The following is a 20,522-nucleotide window of genomic DNA, read 5'->3' on the forward strand; positions in this document are numbered from 1 at the left end:
GTCTCTGCTTTTCAATTTCTCTAAACACCAACATCTCCATCTGCATTGAATGGCTGGTTTCGTTTCCTCCATATCTCAGGCAAGAAAAATTCTCACCATCTTTGTGGAGGAGGCTTTTGTTTTGCTGAGAAGTCAAGGGAGGAAGTAGCCTGCTCAAGTGTCCTTCAACCACTCAGATGGTTGCACCACAACTGATATTTAATATGTCTCTGTGTGTTATGCCTTGGAACAGGACTCCCATGAATCTTGTTCTTGTCTGAATCCTGAAAAGTCTCCACAGTTTGAAGAGGAGAGAGACACCCGACCTCAAAGGTGCTCTGAAGTGTCAGAAATGACTCAGATGATTCACCCCCAGGACATGGAGAGATCCCGCTGCTCCCAGAGACAGAAAGTCAGGTGGAACCTGTGTGAGACGTAGAACCTACGTCCCAGGGCCAGGAGGAGGTGCTGAACTGCCCTGTGGGAGCAGATGCATCTTGCACAGCCTTCAGGCTCCTCCCTCCCCCACCCCTGGGCTCTCTGTCCTGAGAGCCCCTTGGTGTCCCCAGTCAACAAGGCAGGGAGGGAGGTCACCTTCACACACCCCAAGGCAGTGGTCACATCCACTTCCTTCCTGAGCTCTGAGCTCCACACCCTCACTCCCTTCTCCAGTTCACCCTCCACATCTGCCCTTGCAACTCCTTTTCAGAAGCTGTTTATGCGTAAAACCTTCCATGGTCCTCACTGTCTTCAGGGTGAATCCACACTCTTCCTTCTGAACTCAAGGCTGATCATGATCATCCAGATGTGACCCTCCCACCTCAGCTCTAACTTCTACTTCCCTCAGACAGATGGGTATAGCTGCCCATGAACACACACACACTCACAGACACACACACTATTACACATACATTCTCACACACATATATACTCACACTCATATACCTGGATACTTACACACACATAAGCATACATATTTAACCACTCTTAGATACATACACTCACACATACACAGTCACATTCATATATGTTCACACAGGCTCACACACTCATGTCTACATACTGTTACACACATATTCACTCATACACACATATCCACTCTCATTACTAGTCACACAACTCTTACAGGGATAAGTGATCACAAACATACGTACTCAGACACTCACACACATATACATTCACACACATGTACACAGTCACACTAAAACACCAGAACACATATACACTCAAACACTACACACTCACACATACACACCTACTGACACATATGTAGGCCCATTCAAACACACACAATACATACACTCACATCCAAAACACACAAATCCACCTTCACACACACACACACACACACACACACACCTCTCAAACATTCACATATATATATTCATACAGCCCACACATATATAGACTCACCCACACTCACACACACATACACATTTATGCAAACACTTATGCTCTCACACATATGCTCACACACATAAACACACACAAACACACATGGTTTTTCCTTTTTTCATTTCATATGTTTGATGTGTAGTATCTACATTATGATTTAATCTAAAAAATTCACTTCTGTTTTGGTTCACACATGGATTATTGCCAAGTCTGTTGATTTATTTCCAAAATGTAAGGAATACATTTTGGAAATAAATGTATTCTTTTTTGGTCTAGGAGGTTAGGAGAGGAGGGAGCTCTGTTCAGATGGGCTCAGGGGGCCCCCTGAGGGGCCACGATGTGGTCCTAACCCAGGTTGTGTGTTGGGGGAGGGGAGGAGGTTCACGGGATGAGTTAGGTTGGAGGAGGCCTTGGCGCTCTGTTCAGATGGGCTCAAGGGGCCCCCTGAGGGGCCACGATGTGGTCCTAACCCAGGTTGTGTGTTGGGGGAGGGGAGGAGGTTCACGGGATGAGTTAGGTTGGAGGAGGCCTTGGCCTCACTCAGGCTGGAGAGTGTAGCTCAGCCTGATTGTCAGCAGCACGGACTACTGGGTGGAGATCCTGGATGTGGCTGGAGTCAAGGGGGACCTCTGGACAGGCTTTGTGCAGGGGACGGTCGGTGACAGGGACGTTTGTGAGAACGAATCATCTGAGCTGAGAATGAGGGTGTGGAGGAGGCCAGAGGAGGCTGATGGGGTCACACCAACCAGCTGTCCTGGGTCTTCACCTGAGCTTGTCTGTGGGGAGAACTGGGTCACAAGAAGAAGAAACGGGAGCCAGAACGCTGGGATTGGTTCAGTGTGTGAGAGAGAAAGGGAGAATGGAGGGCTCGTCCTCTCTCCTCCTTGGCTGCCTTCAGGAGGAGCAGGAGGCCTGGGGGATGTTACAAAACTGTCAGCTCACCCACAGAGGCAACCAGCACTGCTCTCCAGGCCTGGGTGTGTGCTGCTGCTTCTCCCTATCACTTCCTCTCTCTGACTTCCTTGTCTCTGTGAGCAGAGCACCTGCTCTCCATCCCTCTCCATCAAACCTTCAGAGTCCTTTCTGCCTCCTCACCGACTGTTGTCCCCCAGATTGTACCTCTTTGTCTAATGCTGTTTATTCCATCTCCATGGTTTGGGTAGAAGAGCCTGTTGGAGACAATTCCCAGGTTGTACTCTAAGAACTGGAAACACGTTTATTGACCCTCTATTTTGAGCCAGTCTCTTGTCCTCTTCCTCTTTGCCTGTTGGGCAAAATTGTAAAACCTCTATTCTGAGGGATGTTATGAGGATCAGCAGTGCCTGAGACATGAAGAGCACCAATCGGTTGTTAATTTCTTTCTTTTTTTAAAAAAGTATATTTTTATTGATTTCAGAAAGGAAGGGAGAGGGAGAGAGAGATAGAAACATCAATGATAAGAGAGAATCATTGATCGGGCGCCTCCTGCAAGCCCCACACTGAGGATGGAATCCACAACCCAGGCATGTGCTCTGACCAGGAATAGAACCATGACTTCCTGTTTAGAGGTCCACACTCAACCACTGAGCCACAACTGCCAGAAATCTGCTGTCATTTTCAGACCTGATGAAGGTGTGTGTATGGGAGGCATGTGGTGGGAAGGGCTATTTGGAAGCCACATGTGTGTCCCCCAAGCCTACAAGGTGAATCAGAAGCTGTAGTGCATCCTTGGTTGAATGGCACATGAGCGCAGACAAAAGTATTCGGGGATGGTGGGTCTCATTTTGGAACCGAGACTCAGCCCAATCAGGAGTGAAGGTGGAAATTTAATGAGAGGGTTGGTCACTAAGCACTAAGGCACTTAGGGCACCTCTGACCTGGTGGGAGTCCTGCTCCCATAAAACTCCACGAACACCAGTGGGGCAACCTCCAAAGTATAAGGGAGCTGAAGGGAACCACGCGTGTTTCACTTGCATTTCTTTTTATTGAAACAACAGTCACATAACATACAATTGGGCCTTTTGAATTATGAATTTCACTAGAATGCAGTAAATACACAATGTCTCAATGACAATGTCTATCTTGTTTCAAGAAAGTTTAAAACTCCCCTGCACCAAAAAACAAACAAATAAACAAACAAACAAACAAAAAAATAACAACAACAAACAGTCCATCTTCCATCTGTCCTCCTGGTCAACCCCAGACAAACCAATCTGATTTCTGTTTCTATGGGTTTCCTTCTCCTGGACATTTCGCATAAAGGGAATCACACAAAACCTGATTCCCTTTTGTGCCCGGTTTCTGTCCCTGAGCTGCATTATTATGAGGTTTTCCCACTATGGACCAGGTGCCTGTCCTTTGTTTTTTATGATTTAAACTAATCCCAGGGTTGTGAAGATACCTCATTTTGTTGGGATGGATGTGACCCAGTATGAAGGTGTATCGATGTGAATCCGAACAAGCCATGTGGGACCGACCCTCACTTCACAGGGTGAGAACAGAAGAGCAGTGAAGGAGAGTCAGCAAGGAGAGGGAGAGAGAGAGAGCACCCAGGTGGATGGAGGAGGCGTCTTCTAAAGGGACATGGCCCACGTTCTCCTACGTCTAAACCTCACCTACCACCGCTACTTCCCTGGACATTCTCAACAGACAGATTCCACAACTATGGCCCCCACTTTCCTTCAGCACCTCCTGGGATCTTCAGATGGGCTCCAAGGCTCCCCCACTCTGAACGGTGCATTGTTCCCTCTGTGTTCACATGTTGGCTGCATCGAGGGTCCTTATGGGGTTGTTTCGAGCCTCAAATAGCAGCACCCCGAGCACCACCAGGATCAAGCCAGCCACGCCCATCCGGATGAGATTCTCCACTGTGTAGTCTTGGAGATGGAAAAATAAGAATTGTGGGCAAAGAAGTCTCAGAGGTCAGGATAGACTCAAATCTCCAGGATTTTGATGTTCAACCTGGGCTCCCATCTCCCTTTGACATCAGTGTCCCTCTGATGTCTGAACTCAGCACCTGCTCTGACTCACCGTGATAAGCGTTAGCTGTGCCCAAGAACTGAGGATGAGTAAGAAATGGTCTCAATTCAGAAATAACAATGAGCTGTGTGTTCTGTGTTCAGTCTGTGGATCAAGACCCCATGAGCTTATTTCCCTACAGCTGAGAGATCCCACCTTCTCAACAGCTGGGGACCCAGGTCCATGGAGGAGGGGTTGGTGTCAGGGGCTCCTGAATCTCAGGAGCATGAAGGGGTGAAAGTCTGGGCTGGGTTTCCTTCACCCCACCCCGCCCAGGCCCCTCTTCTCATGGGTTTGCTATGTTCATCTTCACCAGAAGTTGTTCGTCTATTGATTATTTTATTATCTCACTTTATTTACAATAACAAATACCTACAGTGTTAGATATATTTTGCAAATGAAAAATATGGGTATGTAAATGCTAATCATGTAATTTTGTTTTTTAACTCAAAAGACAACTAAGTTCAAAACTAAGGAAGTCCACAGTTCTGGTTCAAATTTAAGTCACAGAGAAAATCCACCTAATTTCAATATTTAGTGGGCACCAAAAGTAGGAAATTAGGTCAATCTCTTACCCCATTTTTATATAAATCCCATGATTTAAACGGAAGTTATGGATTGTTCCTCATTACAGTGATCCATGCAACAATTCTAAATGTCAGCTCCACAATTCAGAAATGCACATGGATGATCAGCTTACTTGGTTGGGTTAATATCCAAGTGGGTGACACCAAGAAGTCTTTGTAATGTGTGTCATGTGGTTAAAAGTCAGAGAAAGGATAATTATGAGGAGATGTGTGTCTGTCAGGAAAAGAGCGCCTCTTTAGTAAACCCTAATGAAACAGAAGAACGGATTGGAACAAAGGGGATAATAGTGCTTTCAATATGTAGAATTCTTAATGGGTTTGCCTTGACATAAGGTTGGGTGTGAATTAAGCTGTTTTCCAGAGGGGAAACCCTGGAACATTTTAATCCCTCATTTCATTGTATTAGGTGTGGAGTGAGAAAAATTGCTATGCAATTGGGAGTAAAGAAGTGAAATTTTCCTGGCCTGGTGGGGATTATAATTTTATCAGCATGTTGGAGGGATCAACTACAAAACAGTCCACAGGGAGAGAGTCTGTGGGAAGCTAACAGGTCATGAAATAAATATGCCCAAGCCAAGAGCTTTCCTATGTGCACTTACTACCATTTAGAAAATGTACAGGAATCAAACAGCTTTCTCACAAATTACAGTGTTAGAGGTGCAATTCTCTGGGTGGGCTGGGCATTTACACAGTTTTACAAATAGCTGTCACATGCTTCTAAGGTTCATGCATAAACCTCATTTGAAAATGTGTGAAAGAAGACTTTATATAAACAAAAGGTTATTCTTCATTAAAAAATGTCTGAATTAAATCTGCTCTCAATGAAAAGAGGAATAGAATGCTTATATTTCTATCTGGACTCCATATAATGTCAGTTAAATTGTGAGCTTATCGACTGAAGTATTGCCTGAAGGTTCTCTAAAAAGAGCCATAATAGACCCGTGTGCACAGAGACACTGAACAGAGGTGAATGCACAGAATCTGGGCAGTAGGCCCCAGGTCCGCTTGCGCCCTACATGGACCCTCCTTATTCTCAGGTGAGCACTGAGGGCCTGGAGGCCTCCAGGTGAGCACAGAGGGCTATGCATGGTGTTGCCCAAGGCAGGATGCTTCTCTCTATAGGGGAGTGTCCAGTGGGGGCTGGAACTGCAGGGACCCAGATTCTGAGATGAAGATGTCAGGAGGTGAGTGGTGGTGGTGGTGGTGGGGGTCTGTGTTCTCTGCTCAGTCTAATCACATTCCTGCTCATTTCACTCACATCTCACTCGCCCTCCCTACCCTCCATCTCTGCTGAGGTTCAGAAGTGGGGTTCAGTTGTGGGAGGTCCTGTCTGTCTCTGCTCTCTCATGGGCTGGATTCTGCTCTGTGGAACCTGCTCCACCTCCTTGTTTATTACTCTCACCAACACTCTTAGGAACAGGACCGTGAGCTGAGTGAGCACAGAAAGGACAGGGTCAGGGCTCCTCACCTGAGACCACCAGCTGCAGGGGGTCACTGGGGTGTGACAGCAGGTAGGGGGAGGTGCTGTTTGAGCCAAAGCACCTGTAGGTCCCCTGGTGGCCTGAGGTCGCAGGACTGAGGGTGAAGATGGCCTGAGAGGGTGCAGACGTGTTCTGTAGACGAAGGTGCTGGGGAGGGTCCAGTGACCCCTCCCTGTGCAGATGGAAGGTGTCCAACCAGATCTCAGACCCACACTGCAGGGTCACGTTCACTCCCCTGGGCACTGAGGGTCCCGGCTGGGCTGAGAGGGAGGGTTTCCTGTACATTCCTGCGGAGAGGAAGGTGGTGATGTGTGGGGAGCCACCTTTTCTCTCACGTCCGTGACCCTGACCTGAGGGACCTTGTCCTTCTCCAGAGACTCTGTCTGTGACCCCTCCCAGCTCCTCTGTCCCCCTGAGGGGGTGGGGTGTCTTTTATCTCCTTTTAACACCTTTCTCACCCTCTCCCTCCTTCAGCAGATGGAAAGGGCCCCATGAGAACGATGAGCTACAGGAGAGGGACACGTTCCCTCCTGAGGCCACCACAGGGCTTGACTGGGCTGAGAGGGAGGGTGCACTGTCCACTCCTGAGGGAGGAGAAAGGGTCTGTGTTAAAGGGACCGTCACCCTCATGCCCCAGGTGTGTTCTGTGAGGGGTGAGGTCCCCTGAGGCCACACTTTATTCCCTCTGCCTGTGACCTTGAGCCCACACTGGGGAGGGGACCCGGTGTCTCCCTTACCTGTCACCACCAGGAGCAGGGGGTCACTCTGCTCTGAGAGTATGTCCCCAGTGCTATAATATGCGCACTGGTACAGCCCTGCATTGTGTGAAGTCGTGGCTCCAATGAGGAAACTGGCCTTGTTGCTGGAGTCCTGTGGCATCCTCGTATCCAAGGGCTCAGAGCCCCTCTCTTTATACAGAGCATAGGCACTCGCCTGCAGAGACCCCTGACACCAGATGGTCACAGGGCTCCCGTTGGTGACAATGGGGCCTGGGTCAGCCCAGATGGAGGGTTTGGGGACGTCTCCTGGAAAGGAATCAGACAGGAAAGGTCCTGGGGAGACCTCCTCCCCTCATGATGTCATGAATGAGGAAAGGATACCTTTTAATGAGCACCTACTGTGTGTGAGGCACATGCTGGGGTCTGTCACTCATCTCCTCTCACCTCACAGCAGTCATGCACCAAGGATTGTTGACCCCTCCACCCACTTCTGAGGCCCAGAGAGGTTAATTATGTGCCCCAGGTCACCCACCCAGGACAGGCTGGGGCTGGGACTGGATCCCAGGACTGTGGATTTCCTGTGCTGTTCTTAGGTTGCAGCGCCCCCACCCCCCACCCCAGGGGGATACCAGCTTCTTGCTCTGGGCTCCTCATCTGCAGGGTCCTGTCTCATGTGGAGCTGAGGGTTCTTCCTCATTATCCACCCCCAACACAGCAGGGACAGGGAGGGGCAGGGTGAGGGGTGGACTCTGAGTCTCTTCTGGATCCATCCCCACCCACAGGGCCCTGATGCCCCCTTGGGAAGGAGCTTGGGCTGCTCCTCCCATAAACCCCCTTCTCCTGTCCTGGCACGCAGGACTCACTGTCTCTCTCTGTGTCTTTGGCCCAGCGGCCCCTGTACCCCCCCTAACTCTCTCATATGGGGCTCCCCTCCCAGCAAAGATGCCAATAATGCATATGGTGCCTAAATCCACGAATGGGGCAATAATGGGACTCACCTGAGACCAGGAGCTCCAGGGGGTCACTGGGGTGTGACCACACCTGTGGTCTATTCCTGTAAAAACCATAGCATCTGAACCTCCACCTGTGGCTGGGAGTCCCAGGGCCCAAAAGGAACAGGGCCTGGGACCGGCCACTGGGGTGTGGTTGTGAGTCCAGTGACCAGGAAAGCCTGTGATCTCCTTCCTTAGACAGAATGAACCTGTCAAATCCCTCCCCTGAGCCACACTGGAGGGTCACATTCCCTCCTGAGGTCACGACAGGGCTGGGCAGGGCTGAGAGGCTGGGTTTGCTGTAGGCTCCTAGAAGAGGAGGAGGCAGCATGGTAAATGGGGCTTACACCTCCCTCATGTCCCCCAGGCAGGGCTGTGAGTGGAAGACACCCTGAGAGCAGACTCCTGTCCTGAGGGCAGAGCCTGAGGCTGGGACCCCTGAGTGTCCTCTCACCTGTCACCACCAGCTCCAGGGGGTCACTGGGCTCTGACCAGCCATCAGGGCTGTAATAGTAACAGCGATATATCCCAGCATCACCCTCTGTCAGGAGTGGGATGGAGAACATCACCTTGTCCCCGGGCTTCAGTGGCTTCTTTCTTCTCCATGGTTCTGGGCTTCCCTCTTTATCCAGACGGTACTCCTCAGCCTCCTGGGTCCCCTGACACCAGATGGTCACGGAGCTCCCCCGGGAGATCACAGGGCCTGGCTCAGCCCAGAGGGTGGGTTTGGGGAAGGTCCCTGGAGAAAACAAGAGGCTGCATTTCAAAGGCCTTCCCCACCTCATCCCACAGCTCAGCCCAAGACACTCTTATTGTATTTCTTCCATCCTATCCTCACCTCTTCTGGGGACAGGGCCCTCAATGACTGAGCTCAGAAATGACAGGGTTAGGGGATATTCATCTGAGACCAGGAACATCAGGGACTCACTGGGGAGTGACAGCAGCTAAGGGGAGGGGCTGAGTGAACTGTAGCACCTGTAGGTGCCCCCGTGGACTGAGGTCACAGGACTCATGGAGAACTCCGCCTGGAACTGCCCAGCTCCGTGCATTGATCTATGACACAGGGGATATCGGCTTCCTCCTCCTTGGACAGAAGGAAAGTGTCCCTTGGGCTCTGTGACACAGCAGGGTCACGTTCTCTCCTGAGGCCACCCTGGGGCCTGGCTGCACCAAGAGGGAGGGCCAGTCAGGCAGGTGTCCTAGAGAGAGGGAGGGAGGGTGAGGGCTGCCTGCCCACCTTGTATGTTAAATATATATATACTAGAGGCCCAGCGTGTGAAATCACACAAGACCCCGAACCCGCCAGAGGAACCCCAGACCCGCCACACCGCAAGACCCATCAATGCAACTCCTGTGCATTACAGCCACTGGCCTTTTATAATACAGATCGGTTTCAGAGAGGAAAGGAGAGGGATAGAGTGATAGAAACATCAGTGATGAGAAGGAAGATATGATCAGCTTCCTCATGCATGTCCCCTACCTGGGGATTGAGCCGGCAACCTGGGCATGCAACCTCACCTGGAATTGAACTGCAACCTTCTGGTTTATAGGTTGAAGTTCAACCTCTGAGCCATAAGGGTGGGTTGCCTACCTTGTTCTGACCTGAGAGTCACCAGGCCTCTCTCTGAGGACCCTCCTCTCTGTCTGTCTCTGTTTCTCTGAGTCTCCCAACTCCCCTCCCACCCCCTGTCTCTCTTTGTCTCTCTCCCTCCCTGGGGCCTGCACTGTCATTCTGGCCTCACCACCCAAGACCCCCAGCAGGTGCTGTGCAAAGTCTGGGTCCCTGAGTGAACCCACAGGCTCCTCACCTGCCACCAGGATGTCTAGAGGGGTAACTGGGCCAAACACTCAAAGAAAAGGTTGTTCCTACTCTAGCATATGTACCCGCACCCCTGTCAGCCTCTCTGAGTGTTAAGAGGAAGTAGGCCTGAGAGAGCCCAGCCTGGAGCTGCAGGACAAGGCTCTGGGGGACATTCCATCCTCACTCTTTGGACAGAGCAAATCTTTCATAGCAGACATCAGAGCAACACTGTAGGGTCAGGATCTGTCCAGAGGCCATGATGGGGTCCTGCTGGCTCAGAGGGAGGGCTTCCCAGACTCACCTGGGGAGACCAGATGAGAATTACTGGGGCAACTCCTCCCACAAAACCCTGCTCCGGGCCTAGCCTCCCGGTCTCACTGTCTCTCTGTGTCTCTGGCCCAGGAGCCCTTGTGATGCCCTGACCTCACCCTCTCACATGGGGCTCCACTCAAAGTAATGCCCCTAATAACACCCCAGTTTGGTGCCTGAATCAAGGGAAGGGATAATAATGTGACTTACCTGAGACCAGGAGCTCCAGGGGGTCACTGGGTAGTGAGCACACGTGGGGCTTGTTCCGGTAACAGCCATAGCATCTGAACGTCCACCTGTGGCTGGAGTTCACTGGGCCCAAAGGGAACAGGGCCTGGAACTGCCCACTGAGGTGTGTCTGTGAGACCAGGGTCCAGGAGAGCCTGTGATCTCCTTGCTTAGTCAGAATAAACCTGTCAAAAAATCCCTGCCCTGAGCCACACTGGAGGGTCACGTTCCCTCCTGAGGTCACCACAGGGCTGGGCAGGGCTGAGAGGCTGGGTTTGCTGTAGGATCCTAGGAGAGGAGGAGGCAGAGTGTTACATGGGCTCACACCTCCCTAATGTCCCCCAGGGCTGGGCTGTGAGAGGGGGACCCCCTTCCTGAGGGCAGAGCCTGAGGCTGGGACCGCTGAGTATCTTCTCACCTGTCACCATCACCAGCTCCAGGGGGTCACTGCGCTCTGACCAGCCAGTGGGGCTGTGATAGTAACAGCGATATATCCCAGCACCACCCTCTGTCAGGTCTGTGATGCTCAACGTGCCCTTGTCCATCAGATATAGTTGTTTCCCTCTGCACCAGGGTGTTGTTCTTCCCTCTTTCTCAAAACAGAACTGCTGGGCCTCCAAAGTCCCCTGACACCAGATGGTCACGGGGCTCCCCCAGGACATCACAGAGGCTGGCTCAGCCCAGAGGGTGGGTTTGAGGAGAGTCCCTGGAAGGAAACCAGAGGCTGCATGACCAAGACCTTCCCCACCTTCATTTCCTAGCTTAGTGCTAGAAGCTCCTCTTTTATTACCTCAACCCAGCACCTCTGTGCTCCCTCCTGAGCCCCAGGAGTGAAGTAAGAGGAGGGACATGGAGCCTGGGGAGGACTCACCTGCCTGCACGTGGATCCTCTGGTCCAGACTCAGCCCTGGAAGAGAGTCGCTGTGAGAGATTTGCACCCGGATGTCTGAGCTGATTCCCTTCCCATCAGGGCCCCGTCCACTCGAGCTGCCTGACCCTGAGGTTCCCCATGAACAAGAGGATGCAGCTGCCCCTCCTTCTCCCCCTCCCCATGTCCACAACTAACCGAGGCAGAGAAGAGCAGAGAGGATGGACGCCATGGCGTCTGCTCTGAGGCTCCTGCTCTGCAGATGGAGGAAGCCTGAGCCTGCAGAACAGAGTCTCACAGGATGTGACGAGTTAAAGGCTGTTGCAACCATTCGGGATTACCACAGGCCACAGCAAGGAAACTGCCCCGCCCTGAGCCTGGTTCTGCATTTCCCCAGAATGAGGGCTCACTGGGCGTCCAGGTTTCAGGAGACTGGTCAGCAGTGTCTCAGGTCTCACCTGAGCCTCAGGGTCTCCTGTGTCTGATGGTCTGACTCCTGCTCAGAGAGGGCGGGACCCAGGTTCTGGTCCTGACTCAGCCCCTGAAAGTCTGGCCCTGAACAGCCTAGTGGGACACCCGACCACGGCTCTTGAGGGACCTCATTTATCAAAGACTCTGCTGAGCAGATTCCCAGGGGCCTCAGCATTTCCTTGACTCTCCCTGGTTCAAGGGTCCTGGTAGGTTCCCATCCCTGCCCATCCTTCGTGTTTCCTGCCTTTTTCAGGTTCATTATTCAGTGTAAGTATTGGTACCACCCTGTGGTTTGATGCATATTTATTTCTCCAATGACTTATAAAGCTCAGCACCTTTTATTTAAAAATTTGTTTTGTTACTCCTCACCTGAGGATATTATTTCCAATGATTTTTAGAGAGGATGGAAGGGAGAGAGGGAAGGAGAGAGAGAGAGAGAAACATCGATGTGAGAGACATGTCAATAGGTTGCATCCCACATGAGGGCCATGGTCAAACCTGCAACCAAGGCACATGCCCTTGACCTGGAAGCAAACCTGTGACTCTTCGGTGGTCAGGCTGTTGCTCTAACCACTGAGAAACACCAGCCAAGGCCAGCTTATCACCTTAAATAATATCAATGCACATTTGCATGTCAATACCAGTTGCTTGTTAAGTGTTTGCTTGCTTTTCTATTGCTCTCTGTTGCCACATTACAACTTGTACATGTTTCCTAATGATCTGAATGTCAGTCCGTGGTCTCATTTTGACATCGCAAATATCTATCGTCTTCACTGTCTCACTGGTGTCTATAAGGAACAAAAGTTCTTCATCTTAGTGGATTCCACTGTGTCCATGTACCCCCTAAGTTCATGTTCTTATGTCCACATTGAGGAAAAATGTGTCTCCCACAAACTAGTAAGGTAGTTCTTCCCTTTACTTTTTGCAAAAGAAAAGGTAGTTGGTTCATTTTTCATGTTTTGATCCATCACCCATCTGACATTGATTATTGTAAATGGTGGAGGCAGGTAAGACGTTCACCGTGTCCCACAGACTCATTGACTGACCCACCACCACGTGTTGGAAAAGCCATGACCTCCCCGCAGCCAGGCAAGGGTCTGTCACGATCCAGGTGACTCCACGTGGGGGGTCTGACCTGGAATCTTCCTTCTGCTCCTTTGGACGAGGCATCTCTGCTTTTCAATTTCTCTAAACACCAACATCTCCATCTGCATGGAATGGCTGGTTTCGTTTCCTCCATATCTCAGGCAAGAAAAATTCTCACCATCTTTGTGGAGGAGGCTTTTGTTTTGCTGAGAAGTCAAGGGAGGAAGTAGCCTGCTCAAGTGTCCTTCAACTACTCAGATGGTTGCACCACAACTGATATTTAATATGTCTCTGTGTGTTATGCCTTGGAACAGGACTCCCATGAATCTTGTTCTTGTCTGAATCCTGAAAAGTCTCCACAGTTTGAAGAGGAGAGAGACACCCGACCTCAAAGGTGCTCTGAAGTGTCAGAAATGACTCAGATGATTCACCCCCAGGACATGGAGAGATCCCGCTGCTCCCAGAGACAGAAAGTCAGGTGGAACCTGTGTGAGACGTAGAACCTACGTCCCAGGGCCAGGAGGAGGTGCTGAACTGCCCTGTGGGAGCAGATGCATCTTGCACAGCCTTCAGGCTCCTCCCTCCCCCACCCCTGGGCTCTCTGTCCTGAGGGCCCCTTGGTGTCCCCAGTCAACAAGGCAGGGAGGGAGGTCACCTTCACACACCCCAAGGCAGTGGTCACATCCACTTCCTTCCTGAGCTCTGAGCTCCACACCCTCACTCCCTTCTCCAGTTCACCCTCCACATCTGCCCTTGCATCTCCTTTTCAGAAGCTGTTTATGCGTAAAACCTTCCATGGTCCTCACTGTCTTCAGGGTGAATCCACACTCTTCCTTCTGAACTCAAGGCTGATCATGATCATCCAGATGTGACCCTCCCACCTCAGCTCTCACTTCTACTTCCCTCAGACAGATGGGTATAGCTGCCCAATAACACACACACACTCACAGACACACACACTATGACACATACATTCTCACACACATATATACTCACACTCATATACCTGGATACTTACACACACATAAGCATACATATTTAACCACTCTTAGATACATACACTCACACATACACAGTCACATTCATATATGTTCACACAGGCTCACACACTCATGTCTACATACTGTTACACACATATTCACTCATACACACATATCCACTCTCATTACTAGTCACACAACTCTTACAGGGATAAGTGATCACAAACATACGTACTCAGACACTCACACACATATACATTCACACACATGTACACAGTCACACTAAAACACCAGAACACATATACACTCAAACACTACACACTCACACATACACACCTACTGACACATATGTAGGCCCATTCAAACACACACAATACATACACTCACATCCAAAACACACAAATCCACCTTCACACACACACACACACACACCTCTCAAACATTCACATATATATTCATACAGCCCACACATATATAGACTCACCCACACTCACACACACATACACATTTATGCAAACACTTATGCTCTCACACATATGCTCACACACATAAACACACACAAACGCACATGGTTTTTCCTTTTTTCATTTCATAGGTTTGATTTGTAGTATTTACATTATGATTTAATCTAAAAAATTCACTTCTGTTTTGGTTCACACATTGATTATTGCCAAGTCTGTTGATTTATTTCCAAAATGTAAGGAATACATTTTGGAAATAAATGTATGTTTTTTAGGTCTAGGAGGTTAGGAGAGAAGGGAGCTCTGTTCAGATGGGCTCAGGGGGCCCCTTGAGGAACCACGATGTGGTCCTAACCCAGGTTGTGTGTTGGGGGAGGGGAGGAGGTTCACGGGATGAGTTAGGTTGGAGGAAGCCTTGGCCTCACTCGGGCTGGAGAGTGTAGCTCAGCCTGATTGTCAGCAGCACGGACTGTAGGGTGGAGATCCTGGATGTGGCTGGAGTCAGGGGGGACCTGTGGGCAGGCTTTGTGCAGGGGATGGTCGGTGACAGGGACGTTTGTGAGAACGAAACATCTGAGCTGAGAATGAGGGTGTGGAGGAGGCCAGAAGGAGGCTGATGGGGTCACACCAACGAGCTGTCCTGGGTCTTCACCTGAGCTTGGCTGTGGGGAGACCTGGGTCACAAGAAGAAGAAACGGGAGCCAGAACGCTGGGATTGGTTCAGTGTGTGAGAGAGAAAGGGGAGAATGGACGGCTCGTCCTCTCTCCTCCTTGGCTGCCTTCAGGAGGAGCAGGAGGCCTGGGGGATGTTACAAAACTGTCAGCTCACCCACAGAGGCAACCAGCACTGCTCTCCAGGCCTGGGTGTGTGCTGCTGCTTCTCCCTATCACTTCCTCTCTCTGATTCCTAATCTCTGTGAGCAGAGCCCCTGCTCTCCATCCCTCTCCATCAAACCTTCAGAGTCCTTTCTGCCTCCTCACCGACTGTTGTCCCCCAGATTGTACCTCTTTGTCTAATGCTGTTTATTCCATCTCCATGTTTTGGGTAGAAGAGTGTGTTGGAGACAATTTCCAGGTTGTACTCTAAGAACTGGAAACACGTTTATTGACCCTCTATTTTGAGCCAGTCTCTTGTCCTCTTCCTCTTTGCCTGTTGGGCAAAATTGTAAAACCTCTATTCTGAGGGATGTTATGAGGATCAGCAGTGCCTGAGACATGAAGAGCACCAATCGGTTGTTAATTTCTTTCTTTTTTTAAAAAAGTATATTTTTATTGATTTCAGAAAGGAAGGGAGAGGGAGAGAGAGATAGAAACATCAATGATAAGAGAGAATCATTGATCGGGCTCCTCCTGCAAACCCCACACTGAGGATGGAATCCACAACCCAGGCATGTGCTCTGACCAGGAATAGAACCATGACTTCCTGTTTAGAGGTCCACACTCAACCACTGAGCCACAACTGCCAGAAATCTGCTGTCATTTTCAGACCTGATGAAGGCGTGTGTATGGGAGGCATGTGGTGGGAAGGGCTATTTGGAAGCCACATGTGTGTCCCCCAAGCCTACAAGGTGAATCAGAAGCTGTAGTGCATCCTTGGTTGAATGGCACATGAGCGCAGACAAAAGTATTCGGGGATGGTGGGTCTCATTTTGGAACCGAGACTCAGCCCAATCAGGAGTGAAGGTGGAAATTTAATGAGAGGGTTGGTCACTAAGCACTAAGGCACTTAGGGCACCTCTGACCTGGTGGGAGTCCTGCTCCCATAAAACTCCACGAACACCAGTGGGGCAACCTCCAAGGTATAAGGCAGCTGAAGGGAACCACGCGTGTTTCACTTGCATTTCTTTTTATTGAAGCAACAGTCACATAACATACAATTGGGCCTTTTGAATTATGAATTTCACTAGAATGCAGTAAATACACAATGTCTCAATGACAATGTCTATCTTGTTTCAAGAAAGTTTAAAACTCCCCTGCACCAAAAAACAAACAAATAAACAAACAAACAAACAAAAAAATAACAACAACAAACAGTCCATCTTCCATCTGTCCTCCTGGTCAACCCCAGACAAACCAATCTGATTTCTGTTTCTATGGGTTTCCTTCTCCTGGACATTTCACATAAAGGGAATCACACAAAACCTGATTCCCTTTTGTGCCCGGTTTCTGTCCCTGAGCTGCATTATTATGAGGTTTTCCCACTATGGACCAGGTGCCTGTCCTTTGTTTTTTATGATTTAAACTAATCCCAGGGTTGTGAAGATACCTCATTTTGTTGGGATGGATGTGACCCAGCATGAAGGTGTATAGATGTGAATCCGAACCAGCCATGTGGGACCGACCCTCACTTCACAGGGTGAGAACAGAAGAGCAGTGAAGGAGAGTCAGCAAGGAGAGGGAGAGAGAGAGAGCACCCAGGTGGATGGAGGAGGCGTCTTCTAAAGGGACATGGCCCACGTTCTCCTACGTCTAAACCTCACCTCCCACCGCTACTTCCCTGGACATTCTCAACAGACAGATTCCACAACTATGGCCCCCACTTTCCTTCAGCACCTCCTGGGATCTTCAGATGGGCTCCAAGGCTCCCCCACTCTGAACGGTGCATTGTTCCCTCTGTGTTCACATGTTGGCTGCATCGAGGGTCCTTATGGGGTTGTTTCGAGCCTCAAATAGCAGCACCCCGAGCACCACCAGGATCAAGCCAGCCACGCCCATCCGGATGAGATTCTCCACTGTGTAGTCTTGGGGATGGAAAAATAAGAATTGTGGGCAAAGAAGTCTCAGAGGTCAGGATAGACTCAAATCTCCAGGATTTTGATGTTCAACCTGGGCTCCCATCTCCCTTTGACATCAGTGTCCCTCTGATGTCTGAACTCAGCACCTGCTCTGACTCACCGTGATAAGCGTTAGCTGTGCCCAAGAACTGAGGATGAGTAAGAAATGGTCTCAATTCAGAAATAACAATGAGCTGTGTGTTCTGTGTTCAGTCTGTGGATCAAGACCCCATGAGCTTATTCCCCTACAGCTGAGAGATCCCACCTTCTCAACAGCTGGGGACCCAGGGTCCATGGAGGAGGGGTTGGTGTCAGGGGCTCCTGAATCTCAGGAGCATGAAGGGGTGAAAGTCTGGGCTGGGTTTCCTTCACCCCACCCCGCCCAGGCCCCTCTTCTCATGGGTTTGCTATGTTCATCTTCACCAGAAGTTGTTCGTCTATTGATTATTTTATTATCTCACTTTATTTACAATAACAAATACCTACAGTGTTAGATATATTTTGCAAATGAAAAATATGGGTATGTAAATGCTAATCATGTAATTTTGTTTTTTAACTCAAAAGACAACTAAGTTCAAAACTAAGGAAGTCCACAGTTCTGGTTCAAATTTAAGTCACAGAGAAAATCCACCTAATTTCAATATTTAGTGGGCACCAAATGTAGGAAATTAGGTCAATCTCTTACCCCATTTTTGTATAAATCCCATGATTTAAACGGAAGTTATGGATTGTTCCTCATTACAGTGATCCATGCAACAATTCTAAATGTCAGCTCCACAATTCAGAAATGCACATGGATGATCAGCTTACTTGGTTGGGTTAATATCCAAGTGGGTGACACCAAGAAGTCTTTGTAATGTGTGTCATGTGGTTAAAAGTCAGAGAAAGGATAATTGTGAGGAGATGTGTGTCTGTCAGGAAAAGAGAACATTCCCTAGCAAACCCTAATGAAACAGAAGAAGGGATTAGAACAAAACGGCCAATTGGGCTTTCAATCTGTAGAATTCTACGTTTCAAAATGTAGAATTCTTAATGGATTTGCCTTGAAATAAGGTTGGGTGTGAAGTAAGCTGTTTTCCAGAGGGAAAACTCTGGAACATTTTAATCCCTCATTTCATTGTATTAGGTGTGGAGTGAGAAAAATAGCTATGCAAATGAAAATAAAGAAGTGAAATTTTCCTGGCCTGGTGGGGATTATAATTCTATCAGCATGTTGGAGGGATCAACTGAAAAACAGTCCACAGGGAGAGAGTCTGTGGGAAGCTAACAGGTCATGAAATAAATATGCCCAAGCCAAGAGCTTTCCTATGTGCACTTACTACCATTTAGAAAATGTACAGGAATCAAACAGCTTTCTCACAAATTACAACGTTAGAGGTGCAATTCTCTGGGTGGGCTGGGCATTTACGCAGTTTTACAAATAGCTGTCACATGCTTCTAAGGTTCATGCATAAACCTCATTTGAAAATGTGTGAAAGAAGACTTTATATAAACAAAAGGTTATTCTTCATTAAAAAATGTCTGAATTAAATCTGCTCTCAATGAAAAGAGGAATAGAATGCTTATATTTCTATCTGGACTCCATATAATGTCAGTTAAATTGTGAGCTTATGGACTGAAGTATTGCCTGAAGTTTCTCTAAAAAGAGCCATAATAGACCCGTGTGCACAGAGACACTGAACAGAGGTGAATGCACAGAATCTGGGCAGTAGGCCCCAGGTCCGCTTGCGCCCTACATGGACCCTCCTTATTTTCAGGGGGGCACTGAGGGCCTGGAGACCTCCAGGTGAGCACAGAGGGCAATGCATGGTGTTGCCCAAGGCAGGATGCTTCTCTCTATAGGGGAGTGTCCAGTGGGGGCTGGAACTGCAGGGACCCAGATTCTGAGATGAAGATGTCAGGAGGTGAGTGGTGGTGGTGGGGGGGGGTCTGTGTTCTCTGCTCAGTCTAATCACATTCCTGCTCATTTCACTCACATCTCACACGCCCTCCCTACCCTCCATCTCTGCTGAGGTTCAGAAGTGGGGTTCAGGAGTGGGAGGTCCTGTCTGTCTCTGCTTTCTCATGGGCTGGACTCTGCTCTGTGGAACCTGCTCCACCTCCTTGTTTATTACTCTCACCAACACTCTTAGGAACAGGACCGTGAGCTGAGTGAGCACAGAAAGGACAGGGTCAGGGCTCCTCACCTGAGACCATCAGCTGCAGGGGGTCACTGGGCTGTGACAGCAGGTAGGGGGAGGTGCTGTTTGAGCCAAAGCACCTGTAGGTCCCCTGGTGGCCTGAGGTCGCAGGACTGAGGGTGAAGGTGGCCTGAGAGGGTGCAGACGTGTTCTGTAGACGAAGGTGCTGGGGAGGGTCCAGTGACCCCTCCCTGTGCAGGTGGAAGGTGTCCAACCAGATCTCAGACCCACACTGCAGGGTCACGGTCGCTCCCCAGGGAACTGAGGGTCCCGGCTGGGCTGAGAGGGAGGGTTTCCTGGACATTCCTGGGGAGAGGAAGGTTGTGGTGTGTGGGGAGCCACCTTTTCCCTCACATCCATGACCCTGACCTGAGGGACCTTGTCCTCCAGAGACTCTGTCTGTGACCCCATCCCTGCTCCTCTGTCCCCCTGAGGGGGTGGGGTGTCTCTTATCTCCTTTTAACACCTTTCTCACCCTCTCCCTCCTTCAGCAGATGGAAAGGGCCCCATGAGAACCATGAGCTACAGGAGAGGGACACGTTCCCTCCTGAGGCCACTACAGGGCTCGGCTGGGCTGAGAGGGAGGGTGCACCGTCCACTCCTGAGGGAGGAGAAAGGGTCTGTGTTAAAGGGACCGTCACCCTCATGCCCCAGGTGTGTTCTGTGAGGGGTGAGGTCCCCTGAGGCCACTCTTTAGTTTCTCTGCCTGTGACCTGGAGACCACAGTAGGGAGGGGACCCAGTGTCTCCCTTACCTGTCACCACCAGGAGCAGGGGGTCACTCCTCTCTGAGAGTATGTTCCCAGTGGTGTAATATGCACACTGGTACAGCCCTGCATTGTGTGAAGTCGTGGCTCCAATGAGGAAACCGGCCTTGTTGCTGGAGTCCTGTGGGTTCCTCGTATCCAAGGGCTCAGAGCCCCTCTCTTTATACAGAACGTAGGCACTCGCCTGCAGAGACCCCTGACACCAGATGGTCACAGGGCTCCCGTTGGTGACAATGGGGCCTGGGTCAGCCCAGATGGAGGGTTTGGGGACGTCTCCTGGAAAGGAATCAGGTACGAAAGGTCCTGGGGAGCCCTCATCCCCTCATGATGTCATGAATGAGGAAAGGATGCCATTTAATGAACACCTACTGTGTGTGAGGCACATGCTGGGGTCTGTCACTCATCTCCTCTCACCTCACAGCAGTCATGCACCAGGGATTGCTGACCC

At 49.9% G+C, this 20,522-nt stretch overlaps 1 protein-coding gene across 1 annotated transcript in view; it reads right to left on the minus strand.

Annotated features, from left to right (window-relative positions):
• LOC139000266 (immunoglobulin superfamily member 1-like) overlaps nt 1-20,522 on the minus strand; it is a 33,909-nt gene that overhangs the window by 4,066 nt on the left and 9,321 nt on the right. The window contains exons 7-17 of the mRNA XM_070402518.1: nt 20,063-20,350; nt 19,315-19,614; nt 11,555-11,635; nt 11,360-11,395; nt 10,907-11,194; nt 10,471-10,776; nt 8,605-8,889; nt 8,157-8,459; nt 7,177-7,464; nt 6,427-6,726; nt 4,112-4,229 (exon numbers count right to left, since the gene is read on the minus strand). Coding sequence (XP_070258619.1) covers nt 4,112-4,229; nt 6,427-6,726; nt 7,177-7,464; nt 8,157-8,459; nt 8,605-8,889; nt 10,471-10,776; nt 10,907-11,194; nt 11,360-11,395; nt 11,555-11,635; nt 19,315-19,614; nt 20,063-20,350 — 2,593 coding nt within the window. The remainder of the gene's footprint in view (nt 1-4,111; nt 4,230-6,426; nt 6,727-7,176; nt 7,465-8,156; nt 8,460-8,604; nt 8,890-10,470; nt 10,777-10,906; nt 11,195-11,359; nt 11,396-11,554; nt 11,636-19,314; nt 19,615-20,062; nt 20,351-20,522) is intronic.

This window comes from Myotis yumanensis, unplaced genomic scaffold (genome assembly GCF_028538775.1).
Source record: "Myotis yumanensis isolate MYYU_CA2020_CCGP unplaced genomic scaffold, mMyoYum1.0.hap1 SCAF_23, whole genome shotgun sequence".
Classification (NCBI taxonomy): domain Eukaryota; kingdom Metazoa; phylum Chordata; class Mammalia; order Chiroptera; family Vespertilionidae; genus Myotis; species Myotis yumanensis.